This window comes from Nelumbo lutea, chromosome 3 (genome assembly GCF_056320005.1).
Source record: "Nelumbo lutea isolate HS-2025 chromosome 3, American lotus-T2T, whole genome shotgun sequence".
NCBI classification, from domain to species: Eukaryota; Viridiplantae; Streptophyta; class Magnoliopsida; order Proteales; family Nelumbonaceae; genus Nelumbo; species Nelumbo lutea.
The window spans coordinates 38,552,319-38,574,144 of NC_142686.1; the positions used below are offsets into that span (position 1 = coordinate 38,552,319).

The 21,826-nt window shown below is 37.3% G+C and overlaps 1 protein-coding gene across 2 annotated transcripts in view; it reads left to right on the plus strand.

Moving 5' to 3' along the window:
• The first annotated feature begins 5,467 nt into the window (after positions 1 to 5,467).
• Positions 5,468 to 21,826, plus strand: part of LOC148864341 (ubiquitin carboxyl-terminal hydrolase 9-like) — a 52,214-nt gene continuing 35,855 nt past the window's right edge. The window contains exon 1 of one of the 2 annotated variants that reach the window (XM_088977408.1): positions 5,468 to 6,168. In XM_088977408.1, the coding sequence (XP_088833534.1) occupies positions 6,017 to 6,168 (152 nt within the window). In that variant the 5' untranslated portion in view covers positions 5,468 to 6,016. The remainder of the gene's footprint in view (positions 6,169 to 21,826) is intronic. The other variant, XM_088977409.1, reaches the window with a different exon arrangement.

Here is a 21,826-nt window from a genome sequence, read left to right on the forward strand (position 1 = left end):
AATTAATTAAACTAGAAAAAATTGGTTGTAAATAAAAATTAAGTTAAGTAAATGAACTTGTTGAGAAGGTGGCATCACATTTCTTCCTCCTACTTATTAAAGAACAAAGTCTATATTTCACACTACTAGAACTAGTTGTTTTAGAAGTGGAAGTTGCACTTGTACAAATTGTAGATTTTTTATATCCTACCATATTAGATTCTTTTTTTTTTGGTAAATTACCATATTAGATTCATATAAATTATACATTTTAAATAATAAATTATCAACTATTCATTTTGATTTATAATTTTAATATTCATATTTTCACAATATGATTCAAGTAAAATATCTACGCCATCTTTTTTTCTAATCCTAGGATCTAATATTGAAGCTAAACAATAAATAGAATAAATGTTCTCCCAATATTTTTAAGTTTATTTTTCATGTGATTTTTTTCAATATTTTGTAAAACATTCATTAACCATAAATAATTGATTAACTAAAAGACAACTTGTTAGGTAATAAACATCTGAAAATTCCTTTTGCACCATAAAAACTATGTAAAAAATCTGTTATACAAATGGTCATTTCCAAATCTTCATCAAGTATAATATCATGTGGCATTTTTTAATTATAAAAATCAGAAATAAAAAAAAAAATTGTTTAAAACTTTCTAACATAAAATAGGTAGAACTCTATTTATATTGAATATCTAACATAAAATGTTTAGTTCTTGCTCCACAGCGCAACCAACCGTCTTTTCAGGGTCATCCTCAAATAAGGGGACCTGGACGAGGTCCTCCACAGGTTGGTTGCGCTGTGCCTTTACTTTGTCGAATAGGTCATATGCTTCTGCCATCAATGTCTCGGTCACTGGACATGGTCCTCGGCAGGATAACTGATAGCAATGTCACATTGTTTTCTAGTCCCCACATGCCACCCCTATGCCATACTTGGTTGGAAATTTCATGGCGAGGTGGTATGCTGAGACTAGGACTTACTGGGCATTGAGGGTCGGTCTGTCGAGGATCACGTTGTAAGAGGAGGGGCAGTGCACCACGATGAAATCTACCATGGTCATCGCAGTCACATCGCCATCCCTGATCAAGGCGGGGAGAGTTATCCTCCTAGTGGACTGGAGGGACTCTCCCAAAAATCCCATCAAGAGAGTGCTAACTGGTGCAAGCCGCTCTCTGGTGATGCCGAGCTTTTAGAATGCATCTTCAAACAATATGTCGATAGAACTTCCTGTGTCAATTAGGATCCCCGTAGCTCAAAGTTAGCTACTTAGGCTGTGACGACCAAGGGATTGTCGTACGGTGTCTGGACTCCTCGGAGGTCGTCGTCAGGGAAGGTAATAGATGTGTCGTGCCTCCTCCCATGACCTCGGTCGTCGATCTCACACAACTGAGCATATATTTTCTGTCCCAAGCTGCTTTTCCCTCCGGAGGCGCTTTCCCTTGATATCACATGGACAACGCTGGCTAGGGGGCCTCAGGGCGGAGGCTGCCAAGCTTCGTTCGGTCTTCTTTCTTCTTGGGTTGATTTATCCTTTATGTCTATGAAGCCGCTGAGATAACCGTCCCTAATCAGATCTTCGATATGGTTGCGTAGATTGAAACAGTTCTCTGTATCGTGGCCATGGTTCTTGTGGAACTCACAATATTTGTCTTGGTTCCTCTTGTTACTTTGTGTCTTCATCTTCTCGGGCCACTTGACATTGTTGCGGTCGTGGATTTGCATCAGAACTTCAGACCGCAAAACATTAAGCGGCGTGAATTTCCGATAGGTCGGCAGCGGGGTGCGAGGTCTATGGTCGGTCCGACAATCTTGCCTCTTGGGGTCTCTGTTTGACCTCTCGGACTTTTGCCTGCCGTTCTCTCTCCTTTTTTTGTTGGGCTTCTCATCCTCGTCTCTAAGCTGTGCCTAAGCCTTTTTAGCGTTGATATACTTCTGTGCGTGGATCATTAGTGCGATCAACGTTTGAGGAGGATTCTTGGAGATGGAGAAGGAAGTTGAACGGGGAAGGGCGGAGTTTGTGTTGTATGGCCGCCACCTCGACTGATTGATTTAAGTCTCTGACTTGAAGTGCTTCTTTGTTGAACCTCAGGTAGTCCCTAAGGGACTCCGTCTTTCTCTGTCGGACTTGCATGAGGCTGGCCGAGGTTTTTCAATGCTTCTGACTTGCTGTGAACTGTGCTAGGAACAGGGTCTCCAGTTGTGCCCATGACACTATAGACATCGACGATAGGGAGGAGTACCATGTCAAGGCTGGGCCTTGCAATATGGTTACAAGGGCTTTGCACATCAGTCCCTCCGACGCACCATGTAGCATCATCTAGGCTTGGAGCATCGCAATATGGTCGAAGGGGTCGGAGTACCCGTCGCACTTGTCAAGTTGGGGGGCTTACCATCCAGCAGGGGGTATCTCATCCATGATGTCTTGGACGAAGGGTGGCTCCTTGGTGATATGTGTGGTGGCCTACACAGGCTGATCTACGGCGAGGATTGCACTCTTATGTGCGGAAATATGTTCTAACTCTTCCAGATGTTGCTGAAGCTCCTTAATCTTGGCGTCTCCGTTATTTGGGGTTGTAGTGTGTACGACCTCCCTTTTGGGTCATGTGGGGTGATCCTTGACCGAACTTGACTCGACGACAGAGACCTTGAAGCATGGCGTCCTTTTGCCAAGCCTTTCTTTGGCGAGGATGCACACTAATTGGTGTGTTTAGCTATGATGGTCCCGTCCGTGAGAACAGACAGTGGCGGTGGGCCTTTGGGTCGTGTCCTACCTCATATGTTCAGGCCGCTTTACCCTTACGTCTGTCCAACGTGCTTTGGGGTCCTCGGTCTGAGAATCGTCCTTTGTGCGCGTCGGGGCGTCTGGGGGGGCGGCTCGGTTGAGCGGCGCAACAGACCCTAGTGTTTGCATGAATTTGAAGATCCTATAAACCTTTTCCTGCATGGCTAAGAACTGCACTTGATCTACTGCGGCTAGACCTGTTCATGGGCCGGGTGGCCCGACCCCCAAACGGGCTTGAACAAGTATATAGGCCCGCAGGCTTAACCTTGGGCCAAAATAGCCAGGCTCGAGATTTGCCAAAATAGCCCGGCCTGACCTATAACTAAACCTAAAAACCCTAGTTGAATACCCCTCTTTTTTTCACCTCCTTCCCTTCTTTTTCCAACCAAATTCTTCTTCTCCACATCCTCTTTCCCTTCTTTAGATTCTTTTTTTAATATAAATAAAATTTGAATTTATATATTTTTTTAATGTAAATAAAATTCTGATTTATATTGATTATTGAATAGGGAAAATTTCTAAATTTTTTTATTAGGTCGGGCTTCAGGCTCGGGCTCGGGCCTAACATATTTCTGTTAATGGAGAGTAAAAGCCCAACCCGAGCCCGACCCATGAACAGGTCTAATTACGGCTGAAGGTTGCGTGACTTCTTGGTGCGGGGAGTGTTGGTTTTCCCAAGACGGAGAATGGCTAATTGATCACTTAGGCTGGTTTTTAGGCATCTTGATCGCTTCCTTAATTGCGTGAAGAGGAATTAGATTTTCGAGAAAGGCTTTTTGTGTGCTTCCCATAGTCGACGTCAATCTGATGCTGCTTAATCCGAGGTAGTGCATGAACTGGGGAAGGCGATCAGGTAGTCCTTGTTGGCATGGCGGGGCCGGGCTACAAGGACGAGGCCACGCTTCAAGACATGTGATAAAGGAAACAAAAGTCAGAGACCCGAGGAATTATCCCCAGATAAGAAGTCTGATGCTCAAGTTAGTAGAAGGTGGTGGGATGGGTGGACCGAGCTATAAGGACATCGGTCCGAGCTAAGTAGCTGTGTAGGTCTCAAAAGTTTGGTCCCTTACCTTGAGCATGGAGTACATTTTTATAGCCAAAGATCCGCGTCCTGGTCGGATTGGGCTTTTGGGATTGTTAGGATGAAATTAGGCACCGAGGTATTCGGGATAGAATCTCATTCCCTAATGGAGCCATCTTACTTATTCCTCTTTATCCGTAATTGTACTCATCCATGTGATGTTTAGTTGATGTGGCTGAAAGGAGAAGATGGGGGGCCACCATAATAGTGTAACTCGACTGAACTATGCCGATATGACTGAGTTAGGATGATATGGCAAGGCGGTAGTTTGGGGCCACGTGCCTCGAGGACCAAGTCATGACTCGAATAGTCAATTTAGGCGAAAAAATGTCCGAAGGAAGAAGAGATACAGCGGAAAGACAACAATTGATTGCAATGAAGAGGAAGAAGAAAGGAGGGAGTTATTTAAAATTGAGCGATTTAATAAAATTTAATGTTTTTTGAGTCCGGACTGCCGTTTAAGTATGGACTCATTAAATTTGAGTTATAGACAAATAGGTGTTGTGGTAGTATTTTATTGGATGGGACAGAAAATTTTCTGTCACTAGGGGAGAGACGATCCGAACTCTCTTCAATTCATCCATTAGAGTCATAGTGAATAATGTCTTGTCTCAGGCACTTAACAATCTTGGACGAACGAGAGCGGGTCCTCTCGATATAGGCAACATATGAAAGGGTAATTTGATAAATTTACTATCCAATAAAAATGGCAATTCGTGGTTATGTAAATGTATTTATTATTTGTAATATCGAAAGGGCAATTTGATAAATTTACAATCTATTATAATGTCCGTGAAAATATTAAATTAAAAGCAGTAAAGGGACGGAGTTAAAAAGTATTGCATTGACACATTTTAAAGTTAGAGTAATAAAGAGATACTACCCTAAATTTTAGGGTAACATTGACACGGAAACTAACAATGCCACTCTTCCATATACAATGAACCTACATGTGAGCCCCATGTGTATTCACACACCTGTGTTGTAATATATCCCGGTTCAGTTATTTTACCCACTAAAAATAAAACAATAAGTCATTAGAAGAAGAATAAAAGGAAAAAGAAATTCTGATTAATATTTTGTATTTTGGGCTTATTGTTATTTTGGTTTCCAAATTTTTAGAATGTGTGAATCTAGTACTTATCAATAACTAGCTGTTAAGTATTATTTGAAAGAAGATAAATGCCTTTTCAAGTATAATTTAATTCTTTTTATCAATTATTTAAATATTGACAAAAAACTGAACAATCCCAAATTCTTATCTATTCTATTCAAGCAAGTTGAGATTAAGATGGGCATTCTGATGATTCTATCTTTTTTGAATAAAAAAAATAGGATTATTCATTTTTCTCAATGTTTAGATGATTGATAAAAAAAAAAAGTAAATAACGCTTAAAAGGGCATTTGTATATTTTCATATATTTCTTAATGGTTGATTAACGGGTAGATATTAAATTGGCACGTTTTTAAAAGTTTAGTCATTAAATTATCGTATTTTAAAATTCGAGCTGACAGTAGAGTGAGGATAACAATAATCGAAAATATTCCCAGAAAAAAAAGTTAGAAACACAAAATAACGATCAGTTCAGTCGTTTCTCTTTGAAGCGAAAATAAATAAAAAACATTGGGTCTTTATTAAATGGCCCCTCAATGTATCCTTTGCTTGTAATTGTATTTTGACCATTTGCACTCTGCGGGGTGCGGGCTGCCATTTAAAGCTCCGCGTGACGGCGTGACTGGTGACCCGATCGAGGGGAGGAAATGGGACACAGTTGAAGAGACGATGAGGGAGTAGAAGTCGGATTTCCCTCGTATTTCTCTTTTCTCTTCTCGAATTTCTACGAGATTAAAACCACGTGCAATCTTTGTTTCTTCCCGCTTCCCTCCGATCCCCATCCCACTCCTATGAACAGAAGGAATCAGAAATTCATTTGATACTCGAACCCAAAATTCTATCCCCATCCCACTCAGTTTTTTTTTTTCTCCCTCTTACATGACTTGTTTTGAGGGTAGATTTGGCCGTATATTGGGGATCAGAGGCTGCAATACATAGATGAGTTTGAAACCTGTGTACCTGTAATTGCTTTTTTTTCCCCTTTCTTAAAGTTTTGATCGGAGAAAGAGGTGAAGAAACCGCTTTCTGATCAATCATGACAATTTCCAATTCGGGTTTCCTGATGGACAACGAAGCGAGCTGCTTGCCGTGCACTCCGGAGGAAGAAAAACGCATTATAAAGGAACTGACTGAAGCAGCAGAATCTAATTTGAAAGAAGGGAACCTGTATTATGTTATTTCCGCTAGGTATTTAAATTGGACGTTTTGTTGCATTTTGCATTTTTATTTATTTTTATATGTCCATTGCTACTGAATTGTTGAATTCTGAATTAGTATGTAATCCTGTAGTTCGTTCAGACTATCAATGATACCAAGGATGTGGCAGTGCTTGTTTAATTCCCGATTGTCTCTTTTTTTGTTTAGGTCTTTTACTTGGACTATATGACAATTAACACATATGGCATTAGCTCTTGGTTAATCAGTAGGCTTCGTCATATTTTTGGTGTTAGAAATCTATTTGGACTTTATTTGCTATAGGATTTTATTTTAGCACACTTCTAGTACAAACATATGAAATAGAAAGTTATTGTTTCCGTACCTTAGGCAATCTTTTGGAAATTGTGATCGTGTCATAAATTGTAAGATTATTTATGTTTTTTCCCATAGACGTGCCAAAAATCTGTATTATCAATTTGGTGAGGTGATGACTAAGTTGTTTTGGCCTTTCATTGCTACAATGACTGGTTGGTGCCTAGGCGTTGAATAGCCAATAAAAAACATATGCTCTAAATTTTATGATATTAATACTATCAAGCTAATATAGACTATAACTATGCCTTATCCCAACTATACGGGGTTGACTACATGAACCCTATTTCTCGTTCTGTTTAATGCTATATCCGTTGTTAAATTATTAGTGCTTAATTCATTTCATACTACTTCGACCCATGTCCTTTTTGTCTACCCCTACATATGCTCTAAATTTTATGATATTAATACTATCAAGCTAATATAGACTATAACTATGCCTTATCCCAATTATTTGGGGTTGACTACATGAGTCCTATTTCTTGTTCTGTTTAATGCCATATCCATTGTTAAATTATTAGTGCTTAATTCATTTCTTACTACTTCGACCCATGTCCTTCTTGTCTACCCCTACTCCTAGCATTTTCAACTTGCAACAAGTCACTTCTTTTTATTGGTGCTTCAAAAGTCTTCTATGCATTTTACCAAATCATCCTAGTCTACTTTCTCTCATTTTATTACCTAATGGAACTACTCCTAGGTTCCTTTGAATAGCTTCATTTCTAAGCCCTATCCTTTCTTGTTGTTCCAATCATCCATCTCAACACACACAATTACATATTTTTGTCACATTCATTTATTGGACATGTTTTATGACTGCCCAACACACTGTTCCATACAACATAGCTGACTTTAAAACTGGTTTATAAAAATTTTCTTTTAATGTAAGTGGTAGTCACCCATCACATAAGATTTTGGATACACTCCTCCATTTTGTCCATCCTGCTTATTTCTATGGATGACATCCTTCTCAATCTCTCCCTTGTTATGAACTATTGAACCAAGGTACTGAAAAAGGTCACATTGAGTTATCTCTTTGTCCCAAATCCTAGATGTACCCTGATTTGTACTTCTATTATTATTTAATTTTCATATCATATATTTTGTTTTAGCTCTACTTATTTTAAAACCTCTTGTTTCTAAGGCATTTGTCCATAAACTTAGTTTTGTATTTAATCTTTCATTAGTTTCATCAATTAAAATAATATCGCCAATGAACAACATGCACCATAGGACTTCTTCCTGAATATGTTTAGTCAATTTATCCATGATCAGTGCAAAAAGATAAGGGTTAAGTGTTGAACCTTGATGAAGACCCACTTAACTGTAAAATCTGATGTCTCTCTCACAAGTGTTCTAACATTGGTTGTTGCACCCTCATACATATCCTTGATTAGGTCTATATGCCTATTTGGAACCTCTTTCTTTTCCAAGCTATGAAAGAAAAAAGTGATATTGAATATTTAGTTTATAGTCTTTGCTTTGAAAATATAAAAAACAATTTTTACAGTCCAAAGAAAAGTGTTGGAGAATAAAAATCTATTCGAGGCCTCACCTAACAGCTTAAGCTTTTAGGTTGAATGGTTCATTGAGATGGTATTAGAGCCTATTTCGACCACTTGGTCTAGTGTTCGATTCTCGTTGTCTCCTCTATAATTAATTAAATTTCAGCACAAGGTATGGATGGGTCATGGGTTTGTGCTTGTCCATACTTCTTGATGGGTTTTCACATGAGGGGGCATTTTTGAGAATAAAGATCTATTCAAGGGCCTTTGAGCATGTTAAACAACAAGAAAGAAGAATAATAAACCAATAGGAAAATAGAAAGAAGAAAGAAGAGAAAGCATTAAGATTTAACATGGTTTGACTTGGTAGTCTACATCCATGGGAAGAGAGGGAAAACATCCACTATGAGAATAAGAGATACAAAATGTCCACTCTCATTCAACCCTACTCCTACACAAACATTGGCTTAAATAAGCAAAAGACCAAAGTATATCAGAATTACACTCTGGCCCTCTTTTTCCATAAATACATTCAAGTCCCCAAAATTATCAATATTTACAAATATATCACTGTAACTTCCAACACTCTCCTTGAAAGACAACCCAAGTACAACCAAATACAATATATCTCTCAACACACCCCCTCAAACTCAAGGTAGGAAAACCAGCTTCAGTTTGCAATTAAGGATGCTGAAGCAACCTCAACACGCGCCCGCATTTCCAACTCACAAAACACACTTACCCAGTAGTTGACTGTTAACAGTAGCAACTGACTGCTTTAATGAGTGGTCAGCTATTTTAACAAGCTCTTGCCACCTACACCACTGCAACACCATGAGAATAAGAGATGCAAAATGTCCACTCTCACTCAACCCTCATCCTATATAACCAATGACTTAAATAAACAAAAGACCAAAGTATATCAGAATCACACACTGACCCTTTTTTTTTTTTTGAATTTTCACATTGACCCCTCTTTTTCCCATAAATACAGACAAGTCCCCAAAATTTATCAAAATTACAAATATATCCCTGTAATATCCAACACTTCCCTTGAAAGAAAACCCAAATACAATATACCTCTCAATAGAAAGTGCAACCTTGATTACTTGATTCCCCTTTTGTGTGTATCAACTCCATACTAGGATGCCACTGATTAAAATAAAACTTAAAAGAACTCATCCATTGCCTTCTTTTATTTTGTTTTTTTTTCCCTATTTTATATACCATCAACCAACCATGTTCCACCACAAATATTTAAAGTAACAACATGAATATAACAAAATGCGAACGCATTTTATATCATTTTAAATAGATAGAGATACAAACAAGAAAGTAAAGCTTTAAAATGGCTTTATGGTTAACTAGACAATCTAGTTGATGCTTAGTCATCCTAGGCAACAAGCCAACAACATCATGAGTATCAAACAACTACTTGGTGCTGTGGTTGGTCTGGCTCTCAACTGATCAATTGACTAGTTGACACTTTGACTTTGATAATGCTGATATATATATACATACACACACACACACACAAGTAAATGTGGACGTGCATTGCACACTAAAATTTTAAATTACAATGAAAATTATTATCAGCACCACCACCATCATCATCATCATCATCATCATCATTATTATTATTATTATTATTATATTTTGTATTCCATTTTCATCATAAATAAAATTAATTTTTATTTTAACAAATTTTTATTTAATTTGATGAATATATAACATTAAAAATGTCCCAAATGTTTTTGACAAAGTTGTATACTTTTCATTTTTTGTGTTCTATCTTTTTAGAATATTTATTATTCAATTATGACACCATCATGAGTTTATTTGAAAAGTTTGATAATTGGCCCACCATCTAGATAGGAAAATAGCATGCTTTAGATCAATTTTAAATTATATATTTCATCTACATTATATAAATAATGTTTGTTTGTTATACTTAATTTTTATTTGATATAATTAATATATAATATTATATACGTGTCCAAATTTTTTATAATTTTTATAATTTTGATTCTTTGTACCTTTTTATTTTTTAAAAATTATTTCACTATAACGTCATTAATTAATCCATTTGACCCAAACCACTAACCTACCACCCAAACCATTTGTTATTGTATTTCCATCATTGATAGAATTTTGTATAATACTTATTTTTGTTCAATATAATGAATGTATAATATTATAAATGGACCCAATATTTTATTTTTTTATAAATATATAACATCAAATATGTGCCCAAATTGTTCTCTAATTTTTTCTTTATTTTTGTATTTTTATTTTAAAAAATTTATTATTTGACTATGACATCATTTAATTTAATTTCAAGGTTTATTTTAGATTTGTAATTCCTTTTTCATCGTTAATAAAAATATTTCTTACATTTCATACTTACTTTTATTTAGTATAATGAATATATAATATTAGAGATATGCTCAATTCTTTTTTCTTTGTATTTTTATATATTATTTATTTTATTTTTTATTATTTGATTATGGCATTATTGGTTAACCCATTTGACCCAAATGGTTGAATTGCTTACCCACCACCGGGAGGGAAGAAAATGGTTTTGTTTTCAAATTATTTTTATACTATTAAAATCAATGTTGTGGATTTAATTAAGAGAATTTAATGATGAGAAAAATATATCTTAAATATAGGATTTAATGAGAGAATATACCTTAGATATGAGAGACTTAATGAGAGAGAATAAGAAAATAATTTTATTTCCAATTGGTTTTAAATTTTATATTCCATTTCCATCATTAAGAAAAGTATTTCTTATTTATCATACTTATTCTTGTTTAGTATGATGCATATATAATATTAAAGATGTTCCCAAGATTTTCTTTAATTTCTATACTTTTTTTGCATTTTATCAAGTTTTAATTTTTTATTATTTAATTGTGGCAGCAACATGGGTTGGCCCATTTGACCCAAAATTGTTTAATTTCTTACCACCACCTAGATAAAAATAATGCTTTTCCAAGTTAATTCCAAAAGTACAAGTTTTTATGTTATTAGAATTATTTATGTATAGATTTAATTAGTGGAATTTAGTAATTAAAGAAACAAAAATGCCTTAAATTTATGGTTAAATGAGGGTGGCGAGAGTTAATACCTTAAATGGGATTTAATGAGAGGGAATTGAATGCAGCAAATAGTATTATTCAAATTACATTTTCTGCCCTCATAATAGATAGGAACCTTATTTCAAAAAAGGGGTATTTTAGTCCAGAAAATTTTCAGAAATATTAGACCCTATTCGTACTTTTTATAGTTGTGTGTGTGTGTGTGTGTATATATATATATATTATAGGTTTTTTGATAAATAGATATAGACACTACTTTTAATCCATATTCACCATAAGCCCAAGTGGCCGTTTGATGACAGCTGAGGTTGCTGAACTGAATGACTTGTTGTTTTGTTTATTAGTGGATAAAATAATAAAATAATACAATATTCAAGGGTATGGTACTACCTAACTTCAGCTTCAACCGTTAAGGAGCCCACAAGTTCCTTGAAAACTTATTCGCTAAAAGACAAAGCAATAAGCTAATTCAACCATTTCAACTGTTATCAAGCAGCGCCTAAGACATAAACACATATGGATATCATACAACTTTATTTTAGTGATCACTTTTATTAATTTTTTGGGTTGAAAATTCGTGTATAGCACTACTTATTTGAATTACATGTAGCCCCAAAGTTAAATAAAATTTAAGTTAATTACTTGCATAGCACTGGGGAATGGCCTACTGGTATGTGCTCACACCTTTAATTTGAAAGACAAAGGTTCACATTTCTCTATAAGCATGGTACTTGTTTTTTATAATTTGTATTTAATAAGAGAGTATTGGCAGGATTTGAATGGTAATTAATGTGTTTAATTTGACTTTTGAAATTTAAAAAGACTCCAATTAATATAAAATGCGTTAAGGAACAATTAATGATAGGCTAATGGTGGAATTTGATGGGCTGGCACAATTAATGATTTAAAATTCAATTTGAAATATAAATATGTATCAGTTGATACGGAATTGATACTTACTGATACAGGATACAGCACCAATACAGTATGATACTGACCAAACAAACGATATGGGAGGAATGGCATTAATATTGGCCATTCCACCTGTATTCTATGCCACCCAAGTTGGAAACCACTATGATACACCCTGTATTGGATCTATTGTAATAAGCTATCAAGGAGGTTGTGAACTCCATAATGGCTGAAGCTGAAGGTTGTTTGTTATACCCAAATATTTATTCACTAAAAGACAAAGCAGCAAGTCTTTCAGTTCAAACACTTCAGCCATGATCAAACAGCCCCTAAGTCTTAATTGAATTGATTTGAATTGCATGAATCAAATTAGAGGATTCAAATAATAAATCATAATACTTTTGTAGAAGAGGATTCACATATAAGATTCAAATAGAAACCCTTTAGATTCATCATTTGAATCATGAAAAGTATCATAAATTGTAAGATTTTGACAACCGTAATTGTCAAGGCACCAAGGCGAAGCTAAGCGACTAGGGAGTGGCAGTGAGTTTTGAAGATAAAATACCCCCAAATCCTAGGCTAATTTCATAATTTGCATGGTAACTAGCTATCATCTACACTAACAATTAACAATAATACTCATCAAATAACTTATAATTTCACATCAAAACATGTAAAAGCATCATACTGTTAACAAATTAACAAGAATTCATTTTAAATTTTAATATTTCAAACATAACAACTGTCACAAAAAGAAGAGCCAAATAGATCAATACAATGAACAGTGTTTCATTAGAGGATGTGTTATGCTTCATTACAGAGTTAAGCAATTAACTCTGTAAAGATTCATCAGTATGGATGGACCTTGCAAAGATTCATCAGTATGGATTGTTGATGTTGACAATACCTATGAGGATTCTTCTTCAGTTTTTCTCATCAATTATGGGAAATGGCTTGGTCTTGCTTTGGTGTTTTAGTCCTTCAGCTTCTACAACGGTGGACTCTCAAGGGTTTGAATGTAAGGGTCAAGCTGCTTTGGAGGATTTTTCTTGCTACTATATTGTGGGGTCTAGGGAAGGAAAGGAACCTATTGGATTTTTGACAATAAATATAATGATGTAGCTTCAGTCAAGAACAAAAGTCTAGGCTTTCTGTCTTATTGGTTTAAGTGTACAATGGCTTTCAATGCTCTCCAGATTTTCTTTTTAACTGATTTCTCATGTCTTTTTTGTATATTCCCAATGTACAGGCTCTCATTGTACATGGGATGGTGTATTCAGTTATCTTTCTTTTTCAATATAATACCTTGCCTTAAAAAAACAGTAGAATTTTTGTACAACATCCCACATGCAAGGTTGCAAAGGAAGAGATTCAATCATTGAGGTTGACATTACTGATTCTTTAACTGGATCGGAAGGGAGATGGTTAACAGCTGTCCATTTCGTGTTTGAAGGCAGGCACAGATTATGCAACTACCTACATCAAAGAAGAAGAAGAAAGAAAAGAAAAGAAAAGGAAAACAGAAAAAAAACGAAAAAAGAATACCTGCTTCTTGGTCACAGTCCTTTATGTATCTTGTATTGATTCTGATCTCTGTGTTCAAGTCTTGCAGAGTTCAAACTCACTGCAGTGACTTGTATGTTTGATTGAACCCTAACAAAATGAGAAAAAAAGGAAAGAATATAAATGGCTTGATGTAACTTTTCTTATATTAACACTGTAAAGCACAACATATAAATTATAAAATGCATAAGAATTAAGAAGTTAAGTGTCCACCTTTAATTAAGCACTCTCCTTTTATTTAAGCCCCTTCTTGTAAAAACAAAGATGGATATACTTTGATAAGTGGCAGAGGCAGGAGCAAAGAGATCCCTATGGAACAACAATTGATGAAGAAACAGGCCAAATGGACTGGTTTCAGTGGTGGCAGCAAAAAGAATGCTGTGGCTAATGGGTCTTTTTGTTGGTCAACAAGAACCAAAGCAATATAATTTGACTGTTTCAGCAGCAATGCCCAAGGGATTTAAAGTGCTATGGCTAATGGGTTGGAACTGGAGAAGATTTGGTGATTGACTAGGGGAGAAAACTCTTGCATTGAGAAGAGGAATAAGGTTGCTATTTGATTTTTCAAGGATTTAAAAACATAGACAGAAGGCAGTAGAATATCTGGATGCACTTTTTACACTTTCATGGTTTCAGTCTGGCACATGGACCAATGGTGCTTGGAGGAGCTACCTTCGTCCACTCATCAGTTACTTGGTAGACAGGTCCATAAAATTCAAATTTTGTACTTTATGAATTGCAATGTTATCAATTAACCCAGATGTCATGTTTTACTCCAATTGGTGATTTATGTAAAAAGGGTTCTAGTATTTTACAAATTGTATTTTGTTTTTTAAAAAGAATGCCAAGGCAAGGCATGTTCAAGTCTGATTAGTATGGTCAAAAGAGTGAATGCTAGTGATGCTAGAATTTTCAATGATATAGAAATGACAGAGGTTCTTTGTGAATGTTTCATCACAAGGGCTATATATTGGGTTAAAACCTTAAATCTTTTTTTCCCTTTTCCACTTTGGTGATATTTGGCAGAATTGGGGAGCTGTGGCAAACTGTGCAGATGCTAAAGCTAGGCCTAATCCAGCCTGGGTTCCCCTTGAAGAAGGTTTCTTAAAACCAAACTTTGAAGGCTGTAGCTTGGAAATCCAGGGCCATCAGGAGTGGGATTGTGTTCAGGGAAGTGGGTGGGCATATAGTTGCTTTATATTCAGGCCCGGTTGGTTTGAGGTACTCTTATCTTTGTTGAGTTCCAAGCAGTATTGCAGGGGGTGCAGTTTGCAAGACAGCTAAATATGGACAAATTGATAATTGAGGTGGATTCTAAGCTGGTAGTTGGGTGGATGACAGTTCCGAACTTTATTATTTGGACCTACCAACCTACAGGGAAGCTGTGAAAAGATTCAAATGGTTAAACTCTAATACGACTGTAAAGATTCATTGGCAAAGGAGTCCGGCTAATGGGATAGCAGGTTACTTAGCTAAGCAAGGGGTGCATAGGGTAAATAAGTTTTGGGCTCAATTGTAATTTTCTTTATATTTGAGGCTGCATCTCACCCTTCCACTTGGGAAGCTTCTTTGTATACTCTCCAGTTTAATTATTAATAAATCATTTCTTTACTGATCCAAAAAGAGAGGGAATGCTAATGGTGCCACACAATAAAGGAGGTGGAATCCCTAGGATTAATTTAGAAATTTGGGGAAGGTTGAGGTTTAGTTCTGGGGTGTGGCAATTAGAGGTGTAAACCGGGCCATACCGTGTTGGCACGACATGACTTTGTGGGCCATGCCAGGCCATGAGAGGCACAATTTTTTAAGAAATTTTAAAATAAATTAATAAAATAGACAAAAAATAAAAAATCCTAAGATTTGATTTATATGAAAATGAGCTGTGTTGGACTGTGCTGTGCTGGGCTGTGGGTCCATGCTAGAACGGCCCACGGGCCTGAAAACCCAAGCCCGGCACGACCCGATTTACAACTCTAGTGGCAATTATCCCTAAGGATGATTTGAGGCTTATGAAAGCAGCCCTCTCGCAAGGAGACTATGAAGATGACTCAGATTGGGTGCATGGTTCAAAGTATCGATACGATATGAGTTTCGATCGTATCGTATCGATACTTTGAACCATGGTTGGGAGGTGTTAAGAGATGTGGAAGAAGACGAGGGTGATCTACTGTCAAGTATTGGTAGCATCAACTCGACAAAGACTTGCAAACTTTTAGACTTTGAAGCTTTTAGAACTGAACTGCTCTTCTCTAAAGATGCTGGTACGGAGACTCTGGAGATACAGGATTCAGGGGCTGGTAACCTTACTGCGGAAAGTGGAAGGCCTACAGGAGATTCTCAGATAGAGAAAAAAATATATACAAATCAAGAACAAAGACAGGGTGGCCGTTTTTTGGAGACGGGTTTCCATTGCAAACCGACTTTGGAACCACTTGAGGAACAACTCCCCCCAGCTGTGCAGGTGGACACTGTACTTGAACCTGAGCCATCTGGGTTTGTCTTTGGAGGAATCAATGAAATCTAGATTCAAGATTAGTGAGTCTCTTCCCCCCTTCCTCTCAATCCAGTTCTTTCTTCGCCCCCACTTTTCTGTCAAAACTCATTTGATTTTGATCCTTGTAACCTTCAGCCTTTGGATTTTGTTGTTCCAGCTGTTGAAACGTCACTGGTGGCGGATAATGACCCATGTGCAATAGAAAAAGGAGGGGGTGGTGGAAAAGACAATGAGGAGAAATTGTTTAATGTGATGGTTTTGGAAAAGGATGAGGGGGGAAATGAAGTTATTGTAGGTACCCAAGAGAAGGACAAGGAAGACTGCCGTTTGGATGAGGGAGAAGAAGGCTGTAGAGAGGTACCCAAAGTAAAAGGAAAGGAACAAAAAGAAGCCAAAAGGAAGTTCGACAAAGGAAAGGTCTATCTTAGAAAGGGGGTAGAAGATGATAAAAAAAGAAAGAGAAGAATGAAGGAGGTGGAAAGGCTAGCCTGTGGTGTGTCCTATGAGAAGACTGTAAATAGGAAAAGGGAGAAGAAAAGAGGAGAATAGGATTTGGGATTGAATTAGGGTCGGGGAAAAAAGAGTGAAATGAAAGTGCTTTGTTGGAATGTAAGAGGTTTAGGAAGTGCAAAGAAAAGGAGAATCATCAGGAATGTGATAAGAAAGGAGAGACCGATTATAGTCATGTTATAGGAGACAAAGCTTTCAAACTTGAATAAAAGGTGGATAAGAAGTATTTGGAGTTGCAGGGGTCTAAGTTGGATTTATGCCCTGTCATGGGGTGCCTCGGGTGGAATCCTTACAATGTGGAAGAATGATGAAGTTGACTGTCAGGAGGAACTTATAGGTCAGCACTCAGTATCAATAAAAGCCAAGAGGATGAGTGATAGAAGGGAGTGGGTATTGACTAACGTGTATGGGCCGAATTCATATAGAGAGAGGAACTCATCCTGGGAAGAGCTAGCTGCAGTCAGAGGCATATGGGAGGGTCCGTGGTGTTTGGGTGGGGATTTCAATGTAATAAGATATACAAATGAGACAAACAACCCCAACCAACCCTTAACATCTAGCATGAAACACTTCAATTCCTTGATTGAGTCCCTAGAACTAAAAGAGCCTACCTTGTTACAAGCCTCTTTCACCTGGTCAAATTTCCAAGAAAATCAAGTGTGCTCAAAACTGGATAGATTCCTGTTCTCCATTGATTGGGAAGAGCTGTGGGGCACTTTGACACTAAAAGCCCTACCTAGAGTGACTTCTGATCGTTTCCCTTTAAGCCTTTACCAAGAAAATCTTATTGGTGGCCCCACACCTTTTAGATTTGAAAACATGTGGCTAGAAGTTCCGAACTTTTTGCAAAGGGTAAAAGAATGGTGGTCAAAAGATGGGATTAGGGCTAGAAAGAAAGTGGCGAGATTCTCTAAGAAACTGAAAAGATTGAAGGAAAAGGTCAAGGAGTGGAACAAAGAGGAATTTGGAAAACTTGAGGTCATAAAGGAGGATTTAGCCAGGAAAATAGAGGAAGTTGACCAAAAGGAGGCTAGGAAAGAGTGTAGGGTGGAGGATAGAATAGAAAAATGGAACTTAAAAGTGCAATTGGAAGAGATTCTAAGAAAAGAAGAAATTTCTTGGAGGCAAAAATCTAGATGTAAATGGCTTTTGGAAGGGGATGGAAATACCACTTTTTTCCACTCTCTAGCAAATGGGAGAAGATGGAAAAACCAAATTTCAAAAGAAGAAATTGAAAGATGCTTTGTGGATCACTTTAAGTCAATACTAGCATCCTTTGATGAAAACATGGCAGAATTGGGAGATTTACAGTGGGACAAAGTGCCAGAATCCGAAGTTAACCTCCTAGAAAGAGCCTTCACTATTGAGGAGATACATGAAGCAATATTCTCAATGGATAGATCTAAAGCATTGGGTCCAGATGGATTTTCAATGGTTTTCTATTAGGATTGTTGGCAAATTTTGAAAGATGAATTAATGGATGTATTTGTGGAGTTCTATCAAGAAGGAAAATTATCGTCTGGAGCAAATGCAACTTTTGTTGCTTTAGTGCCAAAAAAGGAGGCCAAAACCCCTAAGGATTACAGGCCGATAAATCTTGTGGGTAGCTTGTATAAAATCATTGCTAAAGTCTTGACTGGTAGGTTGAAGATTGTACTGCCCTATATTATCTCTCAGAACCAAGGAGCTTTTGTAGAGGTTAGACAAATTGTGGATCAAATTTTAGTGGCAAATGAGTGTGTGGCAGCTAAGAGAAAATAAGGTGACAAAGGTTTAATTTGTAAATTGAACCTTGAAAAAGCTTATGATATGGTGGATTGGTCATTCCTGTTGAATTTAATGGAAAAGATGGGGCTAGGTGAAAGATGGAGGATGTGGATTAAAGAATGTATTAGCTTAGCACATTTTTCTATTCTAATGAATGGGGTAGCAAAGGATTTCTTCCAGGCTAAAAGTGGACTAAGACAGGGTGACCTCTTATCTCCATTCTTATTCACCTTTGTGGCTGAGGTTTTGAGTAGACAAATCACCAAAGCTGATCAAGAAAACCAGTTTAAAGGTTGGAGAATGGGTAGATCAGAAGTGGTGGTGTCTCATTTGTAATCTGCTGATGACATAATTATTTTCTGTGAAAGCTGTGATGAAGCCAGCTTAAGGAATCTGAAAAGATTGGTGGATGAATTTCAGCAGGCCTCCAAATTGAAAGTCAATTGGGGAAAAAGCTGTGTAGCCGAAATCAACATTAAAGGGGGGATATCCAAGCCATGGCAAATCTGCTAGGTTGTGAAGTGAAAAATTGACCTCTGGAATACTTAGGAATGCCCTTGGGTGGGAATTCGAAAGCTGAAAGCTTTTGGAAACCGGTGATAGAGAGGTTCATGAAGAAGTTGGCAATGTGGAAGAAAAATTATATTTCCTTAGGGGGAAGAATCATCTTGATAAAATCAACCCTTGCAAACCTTCCCACTTACTTTTCCACCTTTAAGATCTCGGTGAAAATAGCTAGGGAATTGGAGAAGATTATGAGGGACTTTTTGTGGGAGCCAGGTGAAGAAAAGAAAGATTATTTAGTGAAATGGGAGCAACTTTGTTACCCTGAGGACCAGGGTGGATTAGGTATAGGGAACCTAATAAAGAGAAACAAGGACCTCTTAAGGAAATGACTATGGGGATTCCCTTGTGAGGAAGAAAGGTTGTGGCACAGGGTCATTAAAAGCTTACATGATGATGTAGATAACAGCTGGGATGCAAAATTAGCCCCTAATGCAGCTCCATCCTCTCCTTGGAAGGCAATCTTTGAGTTATCAGGTTTGGTGTTGGTTGTGGCAACAAACTGGGAAGACGTTTGGGTTGGGGATGTGCCTCTTATGTTCAATTTCCCAGGCCTCTACTCTTTATCAAACTATAAAAACAAACCTGTTGCTAGGTTTGGTGTGCTTTCAGAATCATGGATTTCTTGGGATTTTGGCTTTAGAAGAGGGTTGAGGGAAAATGAGTGTGAATCTCTAGTGCTGTTGATTTCAACACTTGAGAGGGACCAATCTATATCTGATTGTAGAGTGTGATCCCCAACTTCTGATGGTTTATTTTCCTGTGCATCTTTCTTTGGTTTGCTCACTCATATTAACCCTATGGGGGTGAACTTCCTAGTGATAGAAATTTGGACTAAACCGATCCCTCCAAAAGTACAAGCTTTCTGTTGGGAAGTGTTCTTAGGGAAGGTAAACACTTGTAATGTGCTACAGAAAAGGAGGCCAAACAATTGCCTCTCTCCTCATGTGTGTGTTCTTTGTTTGGGATGTGGTGAACCTCTAGCCCACTTACTATTATCCTGCTTTTTTGCTTCTGGTATTTGGAGTGTTGTTTGTTATCTCTTTGGATGCAGATAGGCTCCCCCTCAGGACGTGGTAAGTCTATTCAGCCCTTCTTTCCTGTGTCAATGGAAGAAAAGGGGAAAATGTATATGGAAGGCAGTGAGAGTAGCTATAATATGGATTATTTGGGAGGAAAACCTAAGAATCTTTTCAGTATAAAGCAAAACAATGGAGGAAGTTATTGAAGCCATAAAAATCAGAACTGAACATTGGGTGAAGACCATGGAGATATTTAGAAACTACTCCACGAATAAGATACTAAGGAATTGGGCTGAAATAGCACAAACAGATGTACCTAAACTTCTTGAAAGCATGGAATGGAAGCCACCAGCATGGAACAAACTAAAACTGAATTTTGATGGGAGTTCTCTTGGCAACCCTGGAAGGGCAGGCATAGGGGGTGTGTTTAGAAGTTATCTGGGTGTGGTGGTGACACTCTACTTTGGACCAATAGGTTATGGTGACTCAATACAGGCTGAAACTCTAGCCCTACTTCAAGGTCTAAAGATGGCTGAGCAGATAGGAACAACAGACTTAGAAATTGAAGGAGACTCTCTATTGGTCATCTCTTGGGTCAAAAACATCACATCAGCACCTTGGAAGCTCAAGTTTATTTTCAGAGAAATTGACACACTTGCAAGGAAGTTCAACTCTCAGTTTGGTTGGGTTAAAAGGGATGCAAATGGGATGGCGGATACCCTAGCAAAACAAGGGGCAAATAGATCTTCATTGTACTGGGCAGAATTGCAACTGATTGCTGGAGGTTGCAATTTCCTATGCAATCTTTAGCTATTGTATCTTAATCTCTCTGTTATTAATGGAAGATTTTTACTGATAAAAAAAAAACTAAAGATACTGGATATGTTATTTGAGTTTTTAATCATAAGGTAGCTATCACTCGATTTTAGGGTGGAATAGTTGTGAGAAATTTGAATCAAGAGAACTAATAAATTCATGATGCTAAGTGAGCTTTATGTGATAGTTATGGTCTTCTAAGATGTGATGTTTCTTAGGGATGAATGAACCACTCTTTCTTCCTCTAGGACAAATCTTGAAGGTCTACGAAGGCAAAACTCCAGAAAGGATGCAGGTGAAATAGATTTCAAAAAGTAAGAACTCTAGAAAGGATAATTCTCAAGCAATAGATCTCATGAAATGAAGAAAAGTCAAAAACTGGTTCAAGAATCAACCAAGAACAAATCAAACCCAAGTCAAATCTGGCAACAAGAAACTGTATGATAGGTTATATCTTATGAAGTCAGATCTTTATGCAAGAAATTCTAATGAGTTTCTCTCACATAATGAGACTGTCATTGGAAACCCAAAAAGAGGATATTTTGAATTTCTCGCATAAATGAGTCTTAAAGAGATGATTGCATCACACCACATGTTTAGGCATGTCCCGGGAAACAGCTGAGGTAACTGGCTTCACCTGAGGCTACAGAGCTTCAATTTTGGTTTTCTCCAATTTCTCCTAGTCCCTTTTGCAAACTGGGAATGAGGCCTGAATCCTTTTAGTCCTTTTAACCTTATTTTTGTATCTGAGGGCTTCACTTTGGTCTTCCAAAGAGGGTTAAATCGATCTGCCCATGCACATGCTTCTGTATCAGACGCTCTCGGGGGAAAAAGCCATTACTCAATGTTGGTCCTGACAAATTGGGGTCTTGGGAGGGGTGGACTAGATATGAACCTAACTTCTGGTACATGTAAAATAATTTATTACCCAGAAGTTAGTATTTTTTGTTTTTTATAATTTTTTTTATGAATATGAGGGGAGAGGAAGGGACTTGGCTGAACCAGTGGTAGGAAAGATTGGGGGTCTCTAGTACCACTAGGAAATGAAACACAAGT